Here is a 20,560-nt window from a genome sequence, read left to right as displayed (position 1 = left end):
AATCTCAACTAATCTTCCACAGCTCCCTAACTATTCTACCTTTGGTCTCAAATCCTCTAAATTCATTCCATCCTTCTCCAGGATTCCAAAGAGACATTTGAGAGGAGACTCTATAAAATAAGGCCTAAATCCCCCATTAGCGTCAAGTTGGTCTTTTATGATTTGACTCCTTCTTGCCCTCTTCCAGCTTCATATCTTGCTGTTCCCTGAAAGGTTTTTCTGCGAGCTATACATCACTATTGGCAGTTCTCAGAATCCCCCATGCTTTTTATGTTTCCATGTATTCCACATATTCTCTCTCTAGCTGGAAAACTCTACTCACACCACCTCTCTGGATCTCTCCTACCTATCTTTTAAGACCTTCCCAGAGCCTCCTGAAAATCTTTCCAGATTCTAAATCTCTATCCTGTGTTAGACACTCCTCTTCCATGCTTCCACAAGCTCTGAAACTGTCTCTCCTGGTTCTTGGCACAGAATGTTATTATCTTTACTGTCTCCTGCCGAAGAGTCTAAAATAAAAATGTCTTGAAGGAAAAGATTCTATATAATTAGTGTTTGTAAAACTATACTTACCACAGTGTACAACACATAGTAGGACACACACACACACACACACACAGAGCATTTACTCAAAAGGCATTAAAGGCAAAAGACAAAATTTATAGTCATATTTGTTTTAATTCTTGGATAAACAGTATACTCTGAAGTTTCTCTATTTTCCCTGGAGCCCAGAGCCTTCTTAGTTGAGTCCTAGGATAATTTCATGTATCACTGGGCGTGGACGTGAAAGACCTTATGCAGTTATTTTTTTTCTTGTAAAACAGTTAATTTCATTTGTGAACAGACACCATGGGATCCCCTGAAGAGTTAGTTCACAGAATTTGTAAGATGTATGTTTAAAAAAAAAAAAAAAAGTTGTATGGAGGTTTTGGTACATACTCACTTCTGTACATTAATTTTTTATGTAATAAAACAAATGGGACTATAGGAAAATTTTGTTTTCAATTGAAGTTTTCATTTCTTAAGATTTAAAAGTTAACTCAAATGTCCTTCTGCTATCTCAGTTTTCTTAGTTATTAGGTTTCAAATCCCTGTCTTTGTGCAAGCAGTGAACATGCAATAATTATTTTATATTTTTCTCTACCCTTCTCTATCATCTTTAAATCCATAATATCTCAATCCAACTGATGTCAGTAAATCCAGTCTGTCCCAACTTTTCTCTAAAACTCTTAAAACTATTTGAATGAGGTGTTGAGCAGCTGTCAGTTATGGATTTGAAAATAAAAAAGAGCCTGAAAATTGTACGTTCAGTATAAAAAGATTAGGCGAGGCAATTCAGAATGTTTAAGAACTTTAAATCAAGTTAAAAGCAGTTACTATGGCCAGACCTCATGAAGCTCCGCTTAAGAGTCGCATTAACCTGGCAGTCAAAACTATTTAAAATGAATAATGTTTTTTTCACATTTCACTCACTTTCAGCATCACTAAGAAAAAAAAAACACCATGTGAATTGGCATACGACAATATAGTCATGTAACAGTAACCTTCAAGATTTAGCTTCCTAAGGACAAAACTGGAGCTATTAATCTATGCACTAGACGAGCTATATCCCTCCTAAAGCCAAGAGGAATAGTTTTTCAAATGAAAAAAGGACAATTAAGATATTCTAGATGCTTTTAGACATACCAAAGGAAAAAAAAAGCACAGAAAAAAAATCAGATGCCCATAAGAGCGGAGTTCAATATGTATTATAAACCTACTGAATTTGGAGTGAATATTAATACAACTCAACCCTTATTCCAACCTCTTTTCACCAGTTCATGCTATTAAAATGAGCATGAAAATTTGACTTAATTTTTTTATTGGATAGTTCATCCAATATGGTAGCCAACAGCCATAGATGTGGCTATTTAAATCTAAATTGAAATTGAAAATTCAGCACTTCAGCCATACTAGGCACACATTTCAAGGGCTCAGTGGTCAAATGTCACTAGTGGTTATTAACTCGTACAGAACAGATATGGAATATTTCTATCATTATTATCCCACCCAGGTTCCAGAGCTCTACTTCTAAATTAAGCAACTTTCTGACCTATAGAAGAAGACTAATCATTTCCTAAAGGTAACAGATGAAATGTCCATAAAGTTGTATCTTCTACATGGAAGTATTGAGAAGGTGCCAACTACAACTCAGTGTACTGCTATGCTCTCTCTATTCAATTGTAGATCAAAATGCTCCCACATATAAACTTAATTTGTGACCCCCTAGTGACTAATATGTGCTAAGGAACTGCTATAATTTAAATATGGTAGTCCTGGCCAAAACTTAGGTTGAAATTAGGTTGCCAATGTAATGGTGTTGGGAAACAGGGCCTTTAAGGGACATTAGTCTTTTTCACCTGACTGGATTAGTTCTTCCAAGAATGGATTAATTCTCAAGAGAGTGAGCTGTTATAAAAGGTTAGCCCACAAGTTTTGTCTTGACATCATTTGCTTACTTGCTCTGAGGTCTTCACCAGAAGCTGAGCAAATGTTGACACCATGCTCCTGGTCCTAAAGAATCATGAGTCAGGTGCTAGGGATGGGGATGTGGCTCAGTGACAAAGCAAGTGTTTGCCAGGCATGCACAAGGTCTTAGGATTGATCCCCAGAACCACACATACATACACATACACACACACACACACACACACACACACACACACACAAATCAAGAGTAAAACTAAATGTCTTTGATTCATAAATTACCCAGTCTCAGGTATTCTGTTATAGCAACAGCCAACAGACTAAAATAGGAACCACACACTGTCTTTCCGGACTTTGCACAGCATGTTGAAAACCAGGGTGGCAGACATTAATCTACCTAAAGAATAGGAATTGCTGTTAAGCTGACCTAGATTCTTTCTGCCATCCTTGAAAGTGCTCCCTGTGCTACACTAGGATTTGTTTTTGTTCTTCCGTGGTGGTTGTTAAAGCAGCACACTGTTTAAAAAAAAAAAAAAAAAAAAAAAAAAAAGCAGCACCTTCCATCTATCTTCCCTCCATGCTTAACCTGCCAAAGCTGTCATTCATCAAGTGAAATACAAGGACAGTTGTGAGGATCACTAATTTACTCTTTACTCAACACCACAACCTCAAGAAGCTTAATTTTAAAACATTTTAAGTGATATAGACAGGCTGAGGCTCTCCATAGTTCTCTATACCCCATTAAGATACAATTTGGTACACTATACTTTAGTAAGAAATGAACTTGAATCCAAAAAAAACCTAAAATCTGGTTCTGGCACTGCTATCTCCTAGCTGTGACTGGCTAAATCCCTCCAGTCTAATTTCATTTGCTTATATCACCTTCTCCCCATAGTTCATTCACTTCCAAGACAATATTCTTCCTTCAATGACCTTTCAGCACCATAGTTTGAAACTTCCATCCCACATCAACACTGCCCATCTCCCTCCTTTCTCAACATGGATCACCTAGTCCTCCAACGAGTCCTTTCTAGTGTTCACCAGGGTTCTTCATCCTTTCCCCAACACACCTGCCTTAAGGTTCTACCTCTATGCACCAACCATTCAGGATCATCATATAATCCTAACACAATCTTTGACATACACTGGGAAATTCAATAAGTGACTGTCAAATAAGTAGCTGAATAACAGCATAAAAGTAAAACTTTAGCTCTCATTTCTTTGCTGATGACTTTCAAATCTGCATCTCTATCTCTACTCTCAAATTCTCTCTAAACTCAAGTACATTTCAAACATTTTTTAACATTTTTCACCTGTGTGTTCCAATGATGTAACTTCAGTATAATATATCTGAAACCAAGCTGATTGCCTTCTTTTAATAAACTCACCATATAACATTTTTATTTATGTTAATTAGAACAGCCTTTCTTGGCTGGGCACAGTGGCACACAACTATAAACCCAGCTAACTCAAGAGGCTGAGGCAGGAGAATCCCAAGTTCAAGGTCAGCCTTTGTCTCAAAATTTAAAAAAATATTAAAAAGGGATGGGGGCTAGGAATGTAACTCAGTGGTAGAGGTCCCCTAGCTTCAATCCCTAACGCTGCCAAAGAAAAGAAGAACTAGTCTTCTAGTCACTCAAGTTTAAAAACCAAAGAACACATCCATTTCTATTCTATATTTACCACTCCCAATCTTCCATCAGCCCACTCAATCCAGTCAATTACACCTCTATTCTTCTTTCACTGTCCTAGTTCAAGTTTTCAGAAAGTATTATTTGAACTATTATTATACTCCTAACATCTCTCCATTTCTGATATAATCTCTAAATTTCTAATCATTGCCAGATTCCCATTCCCGAAGCATGAAACTGAACTTACTTTACTGTTCAAAAAACCTTTAATAGTTCCCAGTGACTTCCTGAATTTAATTTAAACCTGGCATTCCAAGTTTTTCCACCATCTGGCCCCAGCTATCTTTTGCTAATTCCATCTCTCACTGACCACTTTAGTTTTTCCATGGTAAACGTTTATCCATGTGATTCTCTTCAACTTGCACTGTCCTTCCTTCTCACCTCTTTCTTAGTGGAAATCTTCCCCATGCTTGTTTGTGTGTTGCTGGGGATCAAACGTAGGGGTGCTATAGCACTAAGCTATATCCTCAGTCCTTTTTTATTTTTATTTTGAGACAGGGTCTTGCTAAGTTGCTGAACTTCCTCTCCTCCTGCCTCAGCCTCCAGAGTTGCTAGGATTATAGTATGTGCCACCAAGCCCGACCTCCATGTTTTCAAGACTTCATTTAAAAAGGAAAGCCCACATCTTCCAGGACCCCAAAGGGAATATGAAGAGATGAAAGGTCAGGCAAATGAGCATTCTTTGTCACTGTCTATGGCTGTAGCCTCAGCCCTAATGTGATCTCTCAGGAAACTGAGCTTCATTCTCTCTAGCCTTGTTGTTTTGAACTTGGAGGAATCATTCAGTTTAAGCCACTGGTTCAAACCTTTGAAAAAACAAACAAGACACTTTTTTCAAAGAGAATCTTATGGGGAAATCCAATATGTAAATGTGGAGCTTCTCTTGTTGAAATGGTAGAGTGCTTTAGCACAAGATAAATGTTATAAAATGAATTTAACTTTGATCAGTTATTCCATTATAAGTACATTATATATTCATTCCCTTCCCCCACCCCCAATCTTTCCTTTTCTTGCTCCTTTAGTTCATGAAAAGTTCAGGTCAAAATCTTGAAGGTGATGACCCCATTTTAAAAATCCTAAAACCTTGAAAAATATTCTATTAAAACATAACTCTGCATGCACTTACCTTATGAAACAAGGATAAAGAGATATAATTGTAGGTAAATTAATATGAAAACAGGAAATCATTTTTGGTTAAAAAAGGTGAAGGAAAATTCTGCTACTACCTTAGCTAAAATCTTTCTTTCTAGACCTGATTCATGCTACTGCATGAATGGAATATAATGCTTGAGGAATAACAATTCAGGATGAAAAGATAACTAACAGACAGGTTATTTAAAGAATCATCAACTTGTTTTCATGCAAATGACCAGAATAATGAAATAAGCAATCCTGCAGACAGGATCTAGATGTAATTGTTTTTAAATAGGACACTTGAAGCATTAGCCACCTAATTCTAGATGAAATTGATTAACTCATCTTTTCTCCTTCTTGGATAAAACAATCATATACTATACATTACCACACTGACAAAATTTGTATTTCAGAGCTATAATTTTTCTTGAATATTGCCATCGTATCATTATTTACTTGACATTAGGTCACGATAATAAGGAAATGTCTGCCAATATTTAGGGTGCAGAGAAAGGGTATAATGCCTACAATATAAAGGATTTCATAAAAAGGCAATCCCTTGTCGACCAAGAAAGGGAATATGACACATGATAAAAATAAGATGTCTCACTTTCAAAATCTCAATTAATTGCAATAATCCACTCACAATGCCCAAGAAATGCAAGCTGTGTAACCTAAGACAATATAGAACTATACAGCTACAAGGGAAGCATCGATAAAATACTACGATTCTCCATAATTCAAAGCATTTAAAACACCAAACTCAGCCTAGGCTGGATGCACGCCTTAGGCAGGGAGAAGAGAAGTCTAAATGGATGGATGTGACTATGAGAAGAATGCGTTAGAAATAAGCCATAAAAAACAAGTTACGATAGGCACTCCTTCCCCTCCCGGCACTGTCAGAAAGTTAGAGTTATTGAGTAGGCATCACTTATGACAGTGAGAAAAAGGGCTGACCACCCCCTCCTCTCAATAACGCCTTCACAAGGTCACAGATATATCAGTGTTACAAATGCTTTTAAAAAATATTACAGCAATAAACTCTGGTTAGAGTGGTCCCACCTCTATATTCACAGGAAGAACAAACTCCAAACTTATCCTAAATTAAAAGGTAGTGTGAACAAACACATTCTCCTCTCTGCTTGCACAAAATCTCTCCCATCTTCTACATAAGGCCAAAAAGAAATCTTTCTGCTCAAAACTAGATCAGTTTTAGGCAATTAACTCTATAAGCTTCATTTTGCCAGTGTTAACCTTGTACCAACTACACAGTCACATAAAAAGAGGAAGCATTTCAACAGAACAGACTGCCCACCTCATTTTTTTAAATACAGCAACAAGCCATTTCTCATGTTTGATCCGATTACTGTGATCTATTTTTTGATTCTGTAGTCAGTGACTCCACATACATCTTTATTACTGTACAAGGAAAACTGTTACCCTGAGGTTTAAATTTTCCTATGTTCACCACCTCTTCTGAGAAATATATCTCAGTTTTAAGACAAGACTGTCATGAAAGCTAAGGTGAAGAGGAGCAGATGGCCTCAGAGATAAGTTTCTTGGTTTGCTGCTTCAACTCTAAAGTACTGATATGGCCTCAGCAATGACTCAAAGTCCAGCTATCCCAAGACTGTGAAGTGATTAAATAAATGGAAAGAGATTCTCTTATCTGGACTGGGAGTTTAAATCTCTCCAGTGATTGCCCAAGAACCAAGTATGAACAAACACTAGAAGTCAGTCCTTCAAGCCACGAAAGAGTCAGACACACTGACAGCTCTTCATCCATTATGAGGAAATAACTTCTACAAAGAATTTTAATCCTAAAATAACTGATAGAGCTGATAACAGGACAACTACCAATTTAAATTCATAAACAGTAAGCCCTACTGTAAATTATGTATCCCAACTACCATTATTCACAAGTGAAAAGCACAGGATATATACATATGGGAAATCAAATTCTGTAACAGGAAAATAGTGACTGAACAAATATCCTTTTGAGTGATTCATTTTTAAACTGATCTTCAAATCTGAATAGTACCATCTTGTTCCCTATTCACATATATGCTGACAGAAATTATTTTAATGGACAATGGACAAACTAATGTCCAATTGAGTCACTGGTTCAACAAATGCTTATTAAGCATGTACTATGTATAGGGCCTTGGGCTTTGTACTGTTAAGTTTACAAAAACCAACACAAAATCATCCCTTCTGTACAAGATACTTGAATACGATTTATATCCATCAGTGGACACATGTTAACATACACTAGGGTAAAATGTTAAATGCCATGGAATGGTCAGAGAAACCAATGGGAGTTAAAAAGAAAACATTATATTGAGATTGGGAAATTATATAGGTCTTGGAGAACAATCACTGGTGGGCCTTTATGTATACAGAGGATTTAAATAAGCTGATTTGGAAGGTAGAAGGATAGGATATTTCTGTTGTTAGAAACAAGCTGGACAAATACAAAATGTATAGCAGGTATGTAGTGGAGCCTGGGCCATTCAGAGAAGGATGTTTGACAGGAAGGAAGAAGAGAAGTCAGGAAAAGTCCTTAGGAAAGTGTACAAGAAGGACACAACAAAATGCAACTTAACCAGCTTGAGTGGTCATGGAAGTTTCCCTGAAGAATCAGTGCTTGAGCTGGGTTCTCAAAAGAGACACAGGAATCATCCACAGAGATAAGGGTGCTTCAAATGGGGAAGCACAAGAAAGGTTGGTGTATCCAGAACTCGTTTACTTTGGTAGTCCTAAGTGTGGAGGGCAGACAAGAAATGTGCTGAAGAGGAAAACAAGCTAGGTGGTGTAGGCTACCCTGAAAGAGAATAAATTGCATCTTTCAGGTGCTAAGAACATAAATTTAAGAATCTTTATGCTAGAAAGTGACAATCTAGTGTGTTTTAAAAGCTCTGTCTAGAAACAGCATGATGCATTACAAGGGATGAGGGTAGAGGTAAACAGATCAGTTAAGGGGCTGTTATGCCAGCTTAAACCTACTTTCCTCATCAGAAAAATGAAGATGGGCAGGACTCAGTAGCTATTAGAGGGGGAGAAGACAATGAAGAAGGGAGGGTTCTAAAATGACCCCCAGACTTATTTAACTCATGGGTGGATAGTGGTACCCTTCACTAGGAAAGGAAATGCAGGAGAGAAGAAGAAGAAAAAGAAAAAGAGAACAGATGTTAAATTCAGTTTTAGACATCCTGGTTTTCAGAAAATACAGTTAGTGTTTAAAATTATGGATTTTGAAGATAGATCTGATTTCCAATCCTGGTTCCCATAATTAACTATTTGTGTCCCTTGGACAAGAAGCTCTTCATCCTCTTGACTTTTTCACCTATAAAATGATTCAACACTGGTAGCTACTTACACGGTAAGTAATGAGATCATGAAAAAAAATAGCAAATAAATTATATGTGCTGTTTTGTCATCTATATTTATTTGAGATAAATATGGAACACCCTGACTGACGTGTCCAATAGGCAGTTTTAGAACATGGTTCAAGGTTTATATGCAAAAGGTACCTTGGCTATGCACTTTAGAGTAAATGTCTAATGCAAAACAAAAAAGAAAGAAACAAAAGGGTTTTGTTTTCCCAATTTAGTGGATGGAGAGAAGGGTAAAAGATGACTGATCAAAAGCACGGTAAAGGCTGGTTAATAAACATCAGAGACACATTATATTAATACTGAAAGGAAGAGCCCTTACTTTCTTAAAAGTAACTGTGAATTAAAAGGAAAAAAAATATCGATTCATTAGATTCCTACCACCCAAATAAAACTATTGCCTTAGAAGAAAAAAAAATGAACAGAGATAGTAGAAAAAAATTGGCTTCTAAATAAAATAAAATGACAGTGGGAAAATTGTCAATGTATACAAAAACAGCATTCAGAGCTGGGGCTATAGCTCAGTGGTAGAGCACTTGCCTTGCACATGTGATGTACTGGGTTCAATTCTCAGCACGACATAAAAATAAATAAATATATTGTGTCCATCTACAACTAAAAAAATATTTTTAAAAAAACACACTATTTTTCAAATATGAAGAGAGGATATAGGCATATGTTAACACTGTTTTGTTTAAAGGTACAAAAAATTGAACACTGTTCATTATGTTTTAACAGGAAAAATGGATTAGATATACCAAAAAAATTAATAAGAATGAAATTATTACAATAGGAAGGTTGGCAGGAATGGAGCAGAAAGTATAGGGCATTTCTGAGCCATGCTCATGATTTCTGTGTTCAAAATAAATCTGCAATATAAAATTGAATATATGCTACCAGTATATTTAATTGATTTTACACACACACAATACTATCTACCTTTAATAGGATCTATTTTAAAACAAAAAAGATGGAAAAAATCTAAGCCTAACATGGCATGTTTTTGTCTTCAGGCATCTTGGTGGAATAATTCCAAACCTATTTTATATTAACTATACATGTGGCTGAGAACCAGCGTTTTCACCAAGGGAGATAGCAGATACAAATAAGGAACAGGAGATAGAGAGAAACAAGCACCTGGGATGTTGGACTGGAACTGAAGGCATCAGTATGAACTCGAGATTTGAGTAAAAGAATTATATAATATTTTATTGCTACTTTTCCCTTCAGTCAGAGGGGTGAAAATATTTAAGCTTGTGTGTATATATTATTTAGCAAATGGGCAAAATGTCAACAGTTGATTAATCTAGGTAAGGTAAAGGTAAGTAAATATTCGCTGTCATGCTCTTCTTTCAACTCTCCTATGATTTAGAAAATTTTTAAAATAAAAGTTAAAAAAAAAAACCTTCTAGAAGACAAAGATGTACCTAACACAGAGCCTACGATAAAAGGAGATACCCAATTTAAAAATCATTTTTAAGCACTCATTTTTCTACCAAATGTATATGGGTTAACTATAGAAATACCATTTCTTTATTAAATATGATAACAAGCTAGAAAAGTCTGAGTAGAATAATAAAGTCCTCTGTGTTTTAAAAAAAAAAAGAAAGAAAAAGACCCAACAGGTAGATTTATAATCTCTGTACATTTTTCCAAGGTCACTAGATTATTCCACTCACTTTCAAAGATATTCAACTCCAGCGGGATCTCTGCCACTTTATTCTTCCATTTCACCTTAGAGCCGATTGAGTACATCCTAAATTAATCCTTTCAATATAGTATTTCTTCATATTCTCTAACATGTGAGGGATTTATAAATGTGATTATGTATAGAGACATAACCCCCCCACCACTAGGCAGTGACTGTTTTAGCATAAGTGATAGATAATGCTTCCTACTTAAGCATACTCACATGTATGATTTTATTTTTGTGGTCCATACGTAGGTAGGTTGTTTTTGCTGTTCTTAATTCTTAAGTAAAGCATATGCTTTACTACTCTATATAAACAATATTCCACTTGCCAACCTGGCTTAGTGATGGAGAGATTTGCTTTAGGAAAGGGAAATGAAATAGCAACTAACATTCCCACGATTACTAACAAAACTAAAGAAAAAGGACAGAGGCCTCTTCACAAGGACATGTGCTCAGAAGATAGGCACAAGGAAAAGTGAAATTCAGTGTCATTTAAGCTAATCTCTACTTGAACCTTTTAAGAGATAAAACCATTTGAGCAGTAATTTAGTACTAAATTAACTTGTTTTTTTCTCCCTATCTTTGAAGTTTCCATTGTTTAAATAACGGTTTCTGCAAGAGAAATGAGGCAATGTTCCTTTTATTCCAAAGAGAGAAGCAAGCTGATGACTTGTGAAGTCTGGTGGCTTGGTTAATCACAGGTGTATTTAATTCAGTAAAAAGCCAAATACATAACCACATTTGGACATAGAACCTACTCCCAAAACTGTCCCCAAATACTCTAAAACCATAACATTCTTATATCATTGTACTATCATGCTGTATAGTCTTATTCTACTAGCAAGAACTGAACTCTGAAGAGGAAGGACTCCAGACAATGAAGAAAAGAAAGGAAGAATTATGGCAGATAGTAACACCAAATAAATGCTTTGAAACGATCCTTAAAATAACAAGTTTAGCAGTCAGACTGAGAGACGAAGATTCCATCTTTTTGTTTCCTTTTTATTTTACTTTTTTTTTTTTTTCATTTTTGGTATTAGGTTCAAGCTTTGCACATGCTAGGTGAGAGCTACATCCCCAGCCCACATTATATTATCTTGACAGAGGGTCTCACTAAGCTGCTGAGGCTGGCCTCAAATTCATGATCCTCTTACAGCAGGCTCGTGAATAGCTGGGATGACAGGCAGGTGCCACCACACTCAGCTTCAACTCATTTTTTTGTTTCTTAGGTCAATGATAAGTCACTCTCTATTATCTACCAAAACACAACCAAATTCATAGACATGCCCCAATGTTGGCGTGACTGTTTAGTTAGGCAATACTGATTCCAAAGCCAAATACTAGCTAATAAAGGCCTGCCATTTCTCCAGGTAGGTTTTCTCTGTACCTATAACATCCCAGACATAAGCATCAATACACCACTTTAGGTGGCATCTCCCGGATCATTTGTAGAGGGACTAATCTCATGTCAAGTCAGTAGCTCCATATGAGGTCCTCTGACTTTGACTTTAACCCTTAAAAAGTCTTCCTATGTCTGAACAACTTCTCTTTTTGTCTGAAAATCTTCCTTTTCCAGCTTGTAATTTGTTAAGTCAATTATACCATTTTCAGGCTGTAATAAATCCCCACATTCAAACAGGTTCTACCAAATAGCTCCTATACATTTTCAACATTCTGAAATTTAAAATTTCCATCAAAAACATGGTCATTATTTTGACACGTTTTGACTCAGCATAAAGAAATACACTCATGTATGTACCTGTCAAGAAGAAAAAGAAATATCTACATGGAAGTATATTTTAGATTAAGTATGTGTTAGTTAAAATGGAAGATGCAACAGGAAGGTATTTATTCTCAAAGTAGGCAAAGAGAATCAGCTGTCATTCACCTATAAACCAAGACAGACAGTTAAAGATAAAACAGTAGTTTTATGCAACGGCAACCAGCTGAAGGCTGATGGGTAGACCACTTTCTTCCTCAATTTCACTGGAGAATCATCAGTCTTCCAGTCCCATCAGGATTGGGCTGAAAAGTAATAAGAAATGAGGGCAATTAGAGAGGAAATTCTAGAGCAATTGAAGAAGGAACCACCTAAAGACAAAACAGTACAGATTTTGAAGCTGAGGCAAGAAGTAAGAATTTTATATTGTATTTCTGAAAGGCAAATATTATGATCTGTCCTGAAAAGAAACAGAAACTGCCGTGGGTAGACCTGAGCTCTTTCTGGCTAGCAGTGAAAGGCTGGAGAGGGGGATTTAGCTAGGAAGCTTCTGCTCATAAAACGTGGTTCGTAAAGGGCACTGAGGATGCCGGAGAATATAGTGGAGAAAAAAAGAGAAAGCTAAAGAGGAGAAAAAAAAAAGACTCCAAATTTAGGGACCTTGGAAACTAGGATGATGATGGTGTCATTCACAATAATGGAGACTTTGAGGAAAGCTGATACCTATGGCAGAAAGATAAAAGATTCCATTTTTGACATGTTAACTTTCAGGTTAATCCCAGCCAAGTGAAGATATGGTAGAGACAATGGAGAGATGGAGCTAGTGAACCCTTTGTTCTCAGGCAGATTTTCCCCCCACTCCTCCAAAGATGGCATAACTTACTTCCAATTTGACACTGCCCTCCAGTGCTGGGCAGCTGAGGAGGAATTAGAGGCTACCTTCCCAAGGAAGTCAGCCGAGAGGAAGATACTTATTGTAGGCATTTTTAAAAGTCCATATGTCACTGGAATATCAACTTCAAACACCGAGTAGCATTTAAATATATATCACAGCACTTTCATTTCAAGCCTATTTAACATTTCTGAAATATATAGACCAAAATGTTGGGTCAAATAACTATATTCCAGTAAAACATGTACTAAAAGATAAGAAGTTTTCCTGCTCCACCTCTCTCTTAGATAATCATCTGGCTCAAGACACCTGTCAATCAAAAGAGGTTTTTTTAGAGATTGCTTCCTCTCAGTCTTAAAGGCCACACAGCATTTTTGGCCATGCATGTATATAAACACCTACATTTCCTTTTTTTTTTTTTTTTTTTAAGATACTGGGGATTGAGCCTTGGAGTGCATAACTACTAAGCCACATCCCCAGCCCTTTTTATTTTTTATTTTGAGATAGGGTCTCACTAAGTTGATGAGGCTGACCTCGAACTTGTGATCCTTTTGCTCAGTCTCCAGAGCCACTGGGATTATAAGCGTGTACTACCGTGCCCAGCCATCTCCCTTTTTTCTTAACCCTAGATCATGGGCAACTGCACCAAAGCTTCTGAGGACCAGCACTGGAAGATCTTCAAAGAGAAACTGCCCATTAACCACAACAGCAGCTGCTGGCTCCAGCCTGCAATTTAAATCTCTGAAAAAGAAACTGTGGCTTCTGAAATCTAAACAAGGAGGTGCCACTTGTAATTACAAACATTCCAGTGGGTTCCTTCCTTCATTGATGGTTTCCAAACAAAGGCTTTTTATTCCATTTTGGTAGTGCTCCCCAAACCGTGAATGTACGAATTCCTTTGTGCATTTCTTGTGCGGTAGCCAGCTCAGGAGGCGGGTTTTCACCTGGTCAGGGCCTTTAAGACCCCCTCAAAAGCATCTCGTGTGTAATTACCTGTTTGGCTGGAAACCAAAAAACAAATGCTTCAGATTTATAGCCTGCATTAAATAAAATATTTGAGAAAGAGCCTCTTTAAAAAAATAAAAATAAAAAATCTCTCACATTTCACGAACCTTGGAAAATGGAACCAATCTATTTTGGAAAACCAAAAAGTTTAAAAATTAACACTGATGTATTCCAACATTTCTAGCTGAAATTTAAAATTTGTATTTTAAATCAATGGGGCAAATATTTTGAAGTAAAGATAGTAACCTTTTCTCTTCCTATCACCCCTCACCCTCAACCCACCAAAATATGGTCCGAATACTTACAGCTTCTTGTAAGGGTTCCCCACGCCAAAGAAACCATTTTTGATCACTTCAGTTACAGAAAATAGGCTGAAATTAGCACTTAGCCAGTTAGAAATGGGAAGACATTTTTCTTTTAAGCAATATATTCACAAAATGCAAAGACTTTATACCATGGAGGCCTAAGAAGATAAATATATGAACAGGGTTTCTCCCAGCCATCTAACTAAAATAAGCCTTCCTACATAAGTTCTTAGATGGAGGGTACTCATTATGGGAACAACTGGAAATGGCCAATCTCGCCAAGGGTGCAAGCCACAGTTGGGGTAGCTACAATTACTGCATATTTACACAACCATGTTTATACAACAATAAAATTCATCTCATCAGATCCAAACACAACCTTGCTCAAAATAAACTAAACCAAAGGAAAGGTCTCGCAACAAGCAGTAATCGTGCTCCGGTTTCTCTGGTTTCTGCTTTGCCGTTACCCACTGTGACAACCCTTCATTCTGCCTTTTTCAGAAAAGCGAAGGTAGGGCAAAAATTCTGTATATCCAGTTGAGGATATATATATTCAGATAATGATACTATGATTATGAGGTGGGGGGAGCTGTATCTTAAAGAATCAGCCTGAAGTAATTGTGGAAGAAATTATAGGATGTCCAGTGTCTATTTGAAATAATGAAGACGAGAAGGAAGCACAGAAGGGATAGATTGACCATGGGTGGGATAACTATTGACACTGGGTGATTTGCATATAGGGCTAAATATGGCATTCTTTCCACTTTTGGATATATTTGAAATTTTCCATAATAAAATGGGAAAAAAAGAGAAAATATGGCCAATGTAAAAAGGTCATCTTGCAAAAACAATGATTTATCAAAATTCTTTTTCAGCTCTTTTTCTGATAAGACAAAGAAAGAGCCCCTGCTAAGAAAATCAAATTATGTTCTTGTTCTTAAACTTAAGAACAATTCCTTTTTTCCTTAGTTATATGGAACCAGTTCTACTGCTAAAATTAATCCTTGAAAAGACAAATAAAAATATTAAAAATGGAAACCTGAGTCTTGTGAATCCTACTTTTCACGTATCTGACTTATTATAGCAATACAAGCCTGGTGTTCTCCCCTATGAAGGTGCTTTGGACGACATTCGCGTGGTGGCTGCCAAATAAAGTCCAGAGGTTTCAGAATCATTTGTCAACACCAAAGACAACATTACCAAGATCTGGTCCATTCTTCCCAGAGGTCATTCTTTCTGATCCATGGGTTTATTACCTAAAGCAACAATTAATCTTGCTGCCTTTGGAATACAAAATATTTTTAGCCGAAGTAGCATCCTCCCCCGATCCATATTTCTAACTGGGCATCCCTGCCAGGAGGTTTAACAAAAGGTCCACTGGCTGGACATCAAGGGATCTGTCTCCATCCAGAATCTGTAGCTAGCCCAGCTTCAGTTCAGCTGTGAACAAGGTCCCTACTTCTCTGAGCTTCGGCTTTCTCATTTTGAAACCACAGATGATTTCTAATACCTTTCCCTTTCAAAAACTCCAGAATTACAAGAATCTCTAATATTTTTGAAAAGGACATACGTATGCAATAGAAAAGGTTACATTTTCTATTCAATAATTTTTAATGTGAACATGAATATTGTATGTGGGTGAGTTTTTGTATATTGTGTCTATATGCATATATAAGTATGTGCATATACATATTTGTATCAGTACACACAAACACTGATACCATTAGGTGCTTATACAAGGACTAATTGCTTCCAACTCAAAGCAGCAAATTTTCAATTCTGCAACAGATGTCGCTGTGTGATTTCTCCTTTCTGTGCTGGATTTTCTGTTAAAAATGCCCAGCATTATGGTCAGTACTATTCTTCCCAAGAAAGATAGACAGTATTTTAATCCTTTGGATTTATTTCTTACAAATTTTTTCTTATGCTGGTCACTTTCCATTCAAATCACAGTATTAATTAGTTTGGCCTCATTTAAGAAATTCCCCCAAATGAAAACAGGACTTCTGTTAATAGCAAACACACACACAATTTTTAAATGTAAATTCTAAATGAAAAATAAGGCGTTAAAATGTAACATGCAGAAACCCAACGAGAATGAGACCGTGTATATTCATAGTAATATTATCAATTTTCAAAACCTAAAAAGTCATTTAGCAAAGTAGGGTAAGTAGTAATAAAAAGTCATTTACATATGAGGTTAAAATGTACCAGGTGTGGGGAAAAGTCACAAAAACTCCAAAACATCATTAATGATAATAAAAATTCTGGATTTTAGCTTTTACAGCATTTCTTCAAAAATAAATATAGTACAGCTAATGTTATAATTGCAAGACATCTTACCAATCTGACATTCACTATCAACCACCTCTTGACACATGTCATAGAAAAGTGACAGCTCTTTCCCTTCAACCAATATATCTTCCAATGATCATCAATCTCAACAGGTAGCTAGCACTTTCGTCTGATGAAATTTTGTGGGGGGGGGGGGGGTGTTAAGATTTTCCATTCGGAACCCAGAAACCAGTTACCTTCTGGAATTTTTGAGGGAGTGGAAAGCGAAGCAGGCAATGAGTCAGGCACCAACTCCAATAAGAATATGAAGTCAGGAAGCCAGAGAGGAAGCGAAAGTGTCCTGCCTATTGGCGTCTTCCCTGTCCCACTCCCCTTTACCAGGAGGGCCACTGGGGAAAACTGGATAAAGCATGTACAACATCCATATGAATAAAGCTCTTTGTTCCAGAGAACTGCCTGCTCTTTTATTCCCCCCTTTTTCGTATTTGTTCATTTCAAAAGATTGCTCAATGGGTCTCTTGTTCCTCCAAAATGTCCCAGGCAAATAATGCAAGCTTGTCTCGTCACACAAGTCACTAAATGAAGCCTTGTGCGTCTCCAGTGACACACTGTAAATATAAAGTGGCATTAATGAGGGATATTTTATCAAAGCTATCACAGGCAAGTGCAAGTCCCTCCTGCGGCTATTCAATTTGATGCAGGGAAAGGCAACAATAGCAGGGCGGCACTTTTGCAAAGTCCCTGTCCCTGGGATGCAAGCCCCAACAGGCTGTGGCTCGCAAAACTCAGCCCCTGACTTCCCGTCACCACCACAAATCTCCCACCCATCAGCCATCTTCTCTAATCCCCAAAAAAGGTAAGAGAGGGTGATCTACCACTGGTTCATTCAGGATCCAAAACATCATGCATGCACTTTAATGTAACAGGCATAATTAACACTGCTTTGGCAATACCATTCTGGCTGCATTTCATGAACATCCATTTCATCCAAACACCACCAGGAGGGATGGGAGATTTTCTCTAGAGGGATAGATGGCTTCACTCACAGGGGAAAAAGAATCAGGACTCAGTGCTTAATGGCTGGAGTTCTCTTTCCTAGCAAGGATGTAAATGAAACAAGCCTAATGAAGTTCAAAGACAGCACCAACAGGTTTCTTTAATCCTGGGAGTGGGAATCAGGAGCTTCTCAGATCACATTAACAAGTCTGACGAAGAAAAGTCCCCTAGTCGTCCACCTGAAATTTACCACCAGAATATGGGATTTAGGGTTGGGCCAATATCCCCCTCTCAAACCTAGAGTCAAAAAAAATGCATAAAAAATTAAAGAAAGTCCCCTCACTACAAATCAAACCCAATTACTTTCTAATTTGAACACAATCTGATAAACAGAGTACAAACAGGGATGTACACAAGAGCAAGAAGCTGCTTCCATGGTAACTGGCAACAGAATTTTCATGTAGCTTTGACATGCACAGTTGAGTATCAGACCGCTCCTTTCTAAGTCAGCACATATCCTTCGCAGGGAAGGCAACTTCTCACCGCGAGATAGTTACAAATATAGTACTGTTGTTACTACCCGGTGCCTTCAATGAGCAGGCTTGACATGGGAAGCCTAATCTAATCCAGTTCTGCTGCCAAGAGGCATTGCATGGCTCCCGTTTTCAGGCAATATCCCCGACCAGCGCTTTCCCCCCCTTTTTTGCAGCTAATACAAGTCTATTGTTGCCTCTATTATGCGCCAGTTACCGAGCCTTTACTCACGCTCACGTTTAACTGACACTGGCGCTTTTTACAATGCAGCAGCACGAGGGATCTTTTTCAGGAACATTTTATGGAACCCCTCCAGTCAGTGGCATCACCTGAAATGAAGTTGTAACCATACCCGGCATCGGCTGAACCCAATTATCTTGAAACTCATAAATTAAGAATTCACAGAGGAAAACATATAAACAACATCCGAAGACAGACGAAGGCGGGGAAGAAAAAACCCCCCAACGCTGGGAATGAAGCCGCTGCCAGACTCTCACCCCTACGGCCCGATATACTCTCCAAGCAGAGATCCTCAGTAAGCCTGTTTTGGGGGAAAGCACCAACCGGCCATCCCCCAAATACAAAGCCCAGCACCCCCAGATATCCCCATTTCGTACAACGTGTCTCCTGCGGTGTTTACATAACTGTGTGTCCTCTAGCGTGTAAACAAAAGGCACAGCCCAAGCAAAAAAGGCGCTGCGCCCGCCCGGGCCAGGGGCTCCGCAGGTGGGGGTTGAGCTCTCGGCGTCCTCCGCCACTTGTTGCTGCGGGTCCTGCAGCTCTCGAGCTGCAAGGAGGGGCTTTGCAGGCGCATAGCCATACTGCATCCCCTCATGCACCGCCGCCCGCCCCCCGTAGCCGGGAGCCATTCGGTCCGGGCGCCCGCAGGGAGCCCACAGCAGGCGGCCAGGGGCGCGGGGACGCCGCGCCACTGCCGAGCGCGAAGAGGCGGCGGGAAGGTAAGCAAGGGTGCAGCACGACCAGCCTCTCCGCTGGGGAAGAGCTCCGGTTCCCTTTTGTTAGCAAATGCAAACACTGCCCTCTTCTTTCCCGACCGCGCCAACGCGCCCGGCACACGGGCAGCCACACATGGAGCTCCTGCCGAGCGCACCGTGTCTTCAGGGAAGGCGCCAGGCGTGCAGAGCCTCCCCTGGGCAAATTCCCAAAACTGCTCTCCAAGAGGGGGGTGCCCGGAGGCCCACAGGGAGCCCGCCTGGACGCAGAGGCCGCGAACGCGCCCTCCACCACCCTCCGGCCGCCGAAAGGACGAGCTGCCGGGAAATCCGGTGTCCCCACTCGTGGCGGAGGACGCCGTGGGGCGGGCGGGATGCGGGCTCCCCGCGCCTTCCCGCAGAGACAGCGACAGCGACCGCCCCCCCGTGGGGCCAGGCCGGGGGAACTTTCCCTGCCTGGATCCGGGCCAAGAAGACCCGAAGCCTAGCCGAGGGGGCGGAGGGGCTGCGATGGGCCGGAGGGAAACACTAGAGACGTGCAGTTCGGGGACCGGAGAGAGGCAGAGCGCAGGGAGCGGAGGAGAACAGACAAGTCTGAGGTGTCCTGGGAACCCGCAAGGAATCACGCCGGAGGCGGCGGGTAGTCAGCCATAGGGAAGCTTGGGGGATGGAGAAGTAGGGCGCGGGGGGGGGTGGGGGGGAGTTGCTCAATGGAGAGGTGGGGGCAAACCGGCAGCCCTGGGAGACCAGAGGACCTGCAAGTTGCGGGGACATCAGCGAGTTTAAGAGGGTCCGGAAGGTTTGGGGGTGCCTTCGATCCCTCCCCTTCCCCCATACTCTTTAGCCCCGGGCCCCCCAGTCTCACTCCACTCCGCACCTCGCGCCAAGCCAGGGAGAAAAGGTGTGGGTGCAGCCATCCCTGAGGGCTCTCATTCATAACCAGCCCGGCAGGGAAGGGGAGCAGCGATTCCCTCAGCCCCTTCCATCTCAGCCGAGGAGTTTTCTCTCCACACTCCCTCCGCTTCGGATTTAGGAAGTGGGGGGAGGTTGTCATGGAAACGTTTCCCCCCTCCATGGCTACGGCTACTGGGGTGCCTGGGGAGGTTTCGGGGCCAACTGGCCGGTACCAACACCTACCTGTGGGGATCAGAGCCGCTGCGGAGAGGAGCAACAGCAGAAGCCGGAGCCGAAGCCCTGGAGGCGCCGCCGCCGCCGCCACAGCCGCTGCCGCCGCACACTGGGATCCGCTCGGCAGCACAGCACTCGCCATGTCGGGCACCTGCCTCAGACTGGCGGCAGTGGCTTCCTCCCGAGCCCGAGCGGACAACTAATGAGATGCTAATTACATGCACTGAAGGCGGAGTCCGAACAGGCCAATCACAGCGACGCGAGCCCAACCCGGCTCTCGAAGGACTCGCCCCCTCCCCCACCCCGCCCCCTGGCGCTGGCGTTCGGCGGCGCGCCCGCGCCACCTAGGGGCG

The 20,560-nt window shown here is 40.1% G+C and overlaps 1 protein-coding gene across 4 annotated transcripts in view; it reads right to left on the bottom strand.

Moving 5' to 3' along the window:
* Cadm1 (cell adhesion molecule 1) overlaps positions 1–20,351 on the bottom strand; it is a 314,369-nt gene extending 294,018 nt beyond the window's left edge. For all 4 annotated transcript variants that reach the window (XM_076843737.2, XM_076843734.2, XM_076843735.2 and 1 more), the window contains exon 1: positions 20,217–20,351. In XM_076843737.2, coding sequence (XP_076699852.1) covers positions 20,217–20,349 — 133 coding nt within the window. In that variant the 5' untranslated portion in view covers positions 20,350–20,351. The remainder of the gene's footprint in view (positions 1–20,216) is intronic.
* Positions 20,352–20,560: the final 209 nt, after the last annotated feature.

This window comes from Callospermophilus lateralis, chromosome 2, assembly GCF_048772815.1.
Source record: "Callospermophilus lateralis isolate mCalLat2 chromosome 2, mCalLat2.hap1, whole genome shotgun sequence".
NCBI lineage: Eukaryota > Metazoa > Chordata > Mammalia > Rodentia > Sciuridae > Callospermophilus > Callospermophilus lateralis.
This window is presented reverse-complemented; position numbering and strand designations above follow the sequence as displayed.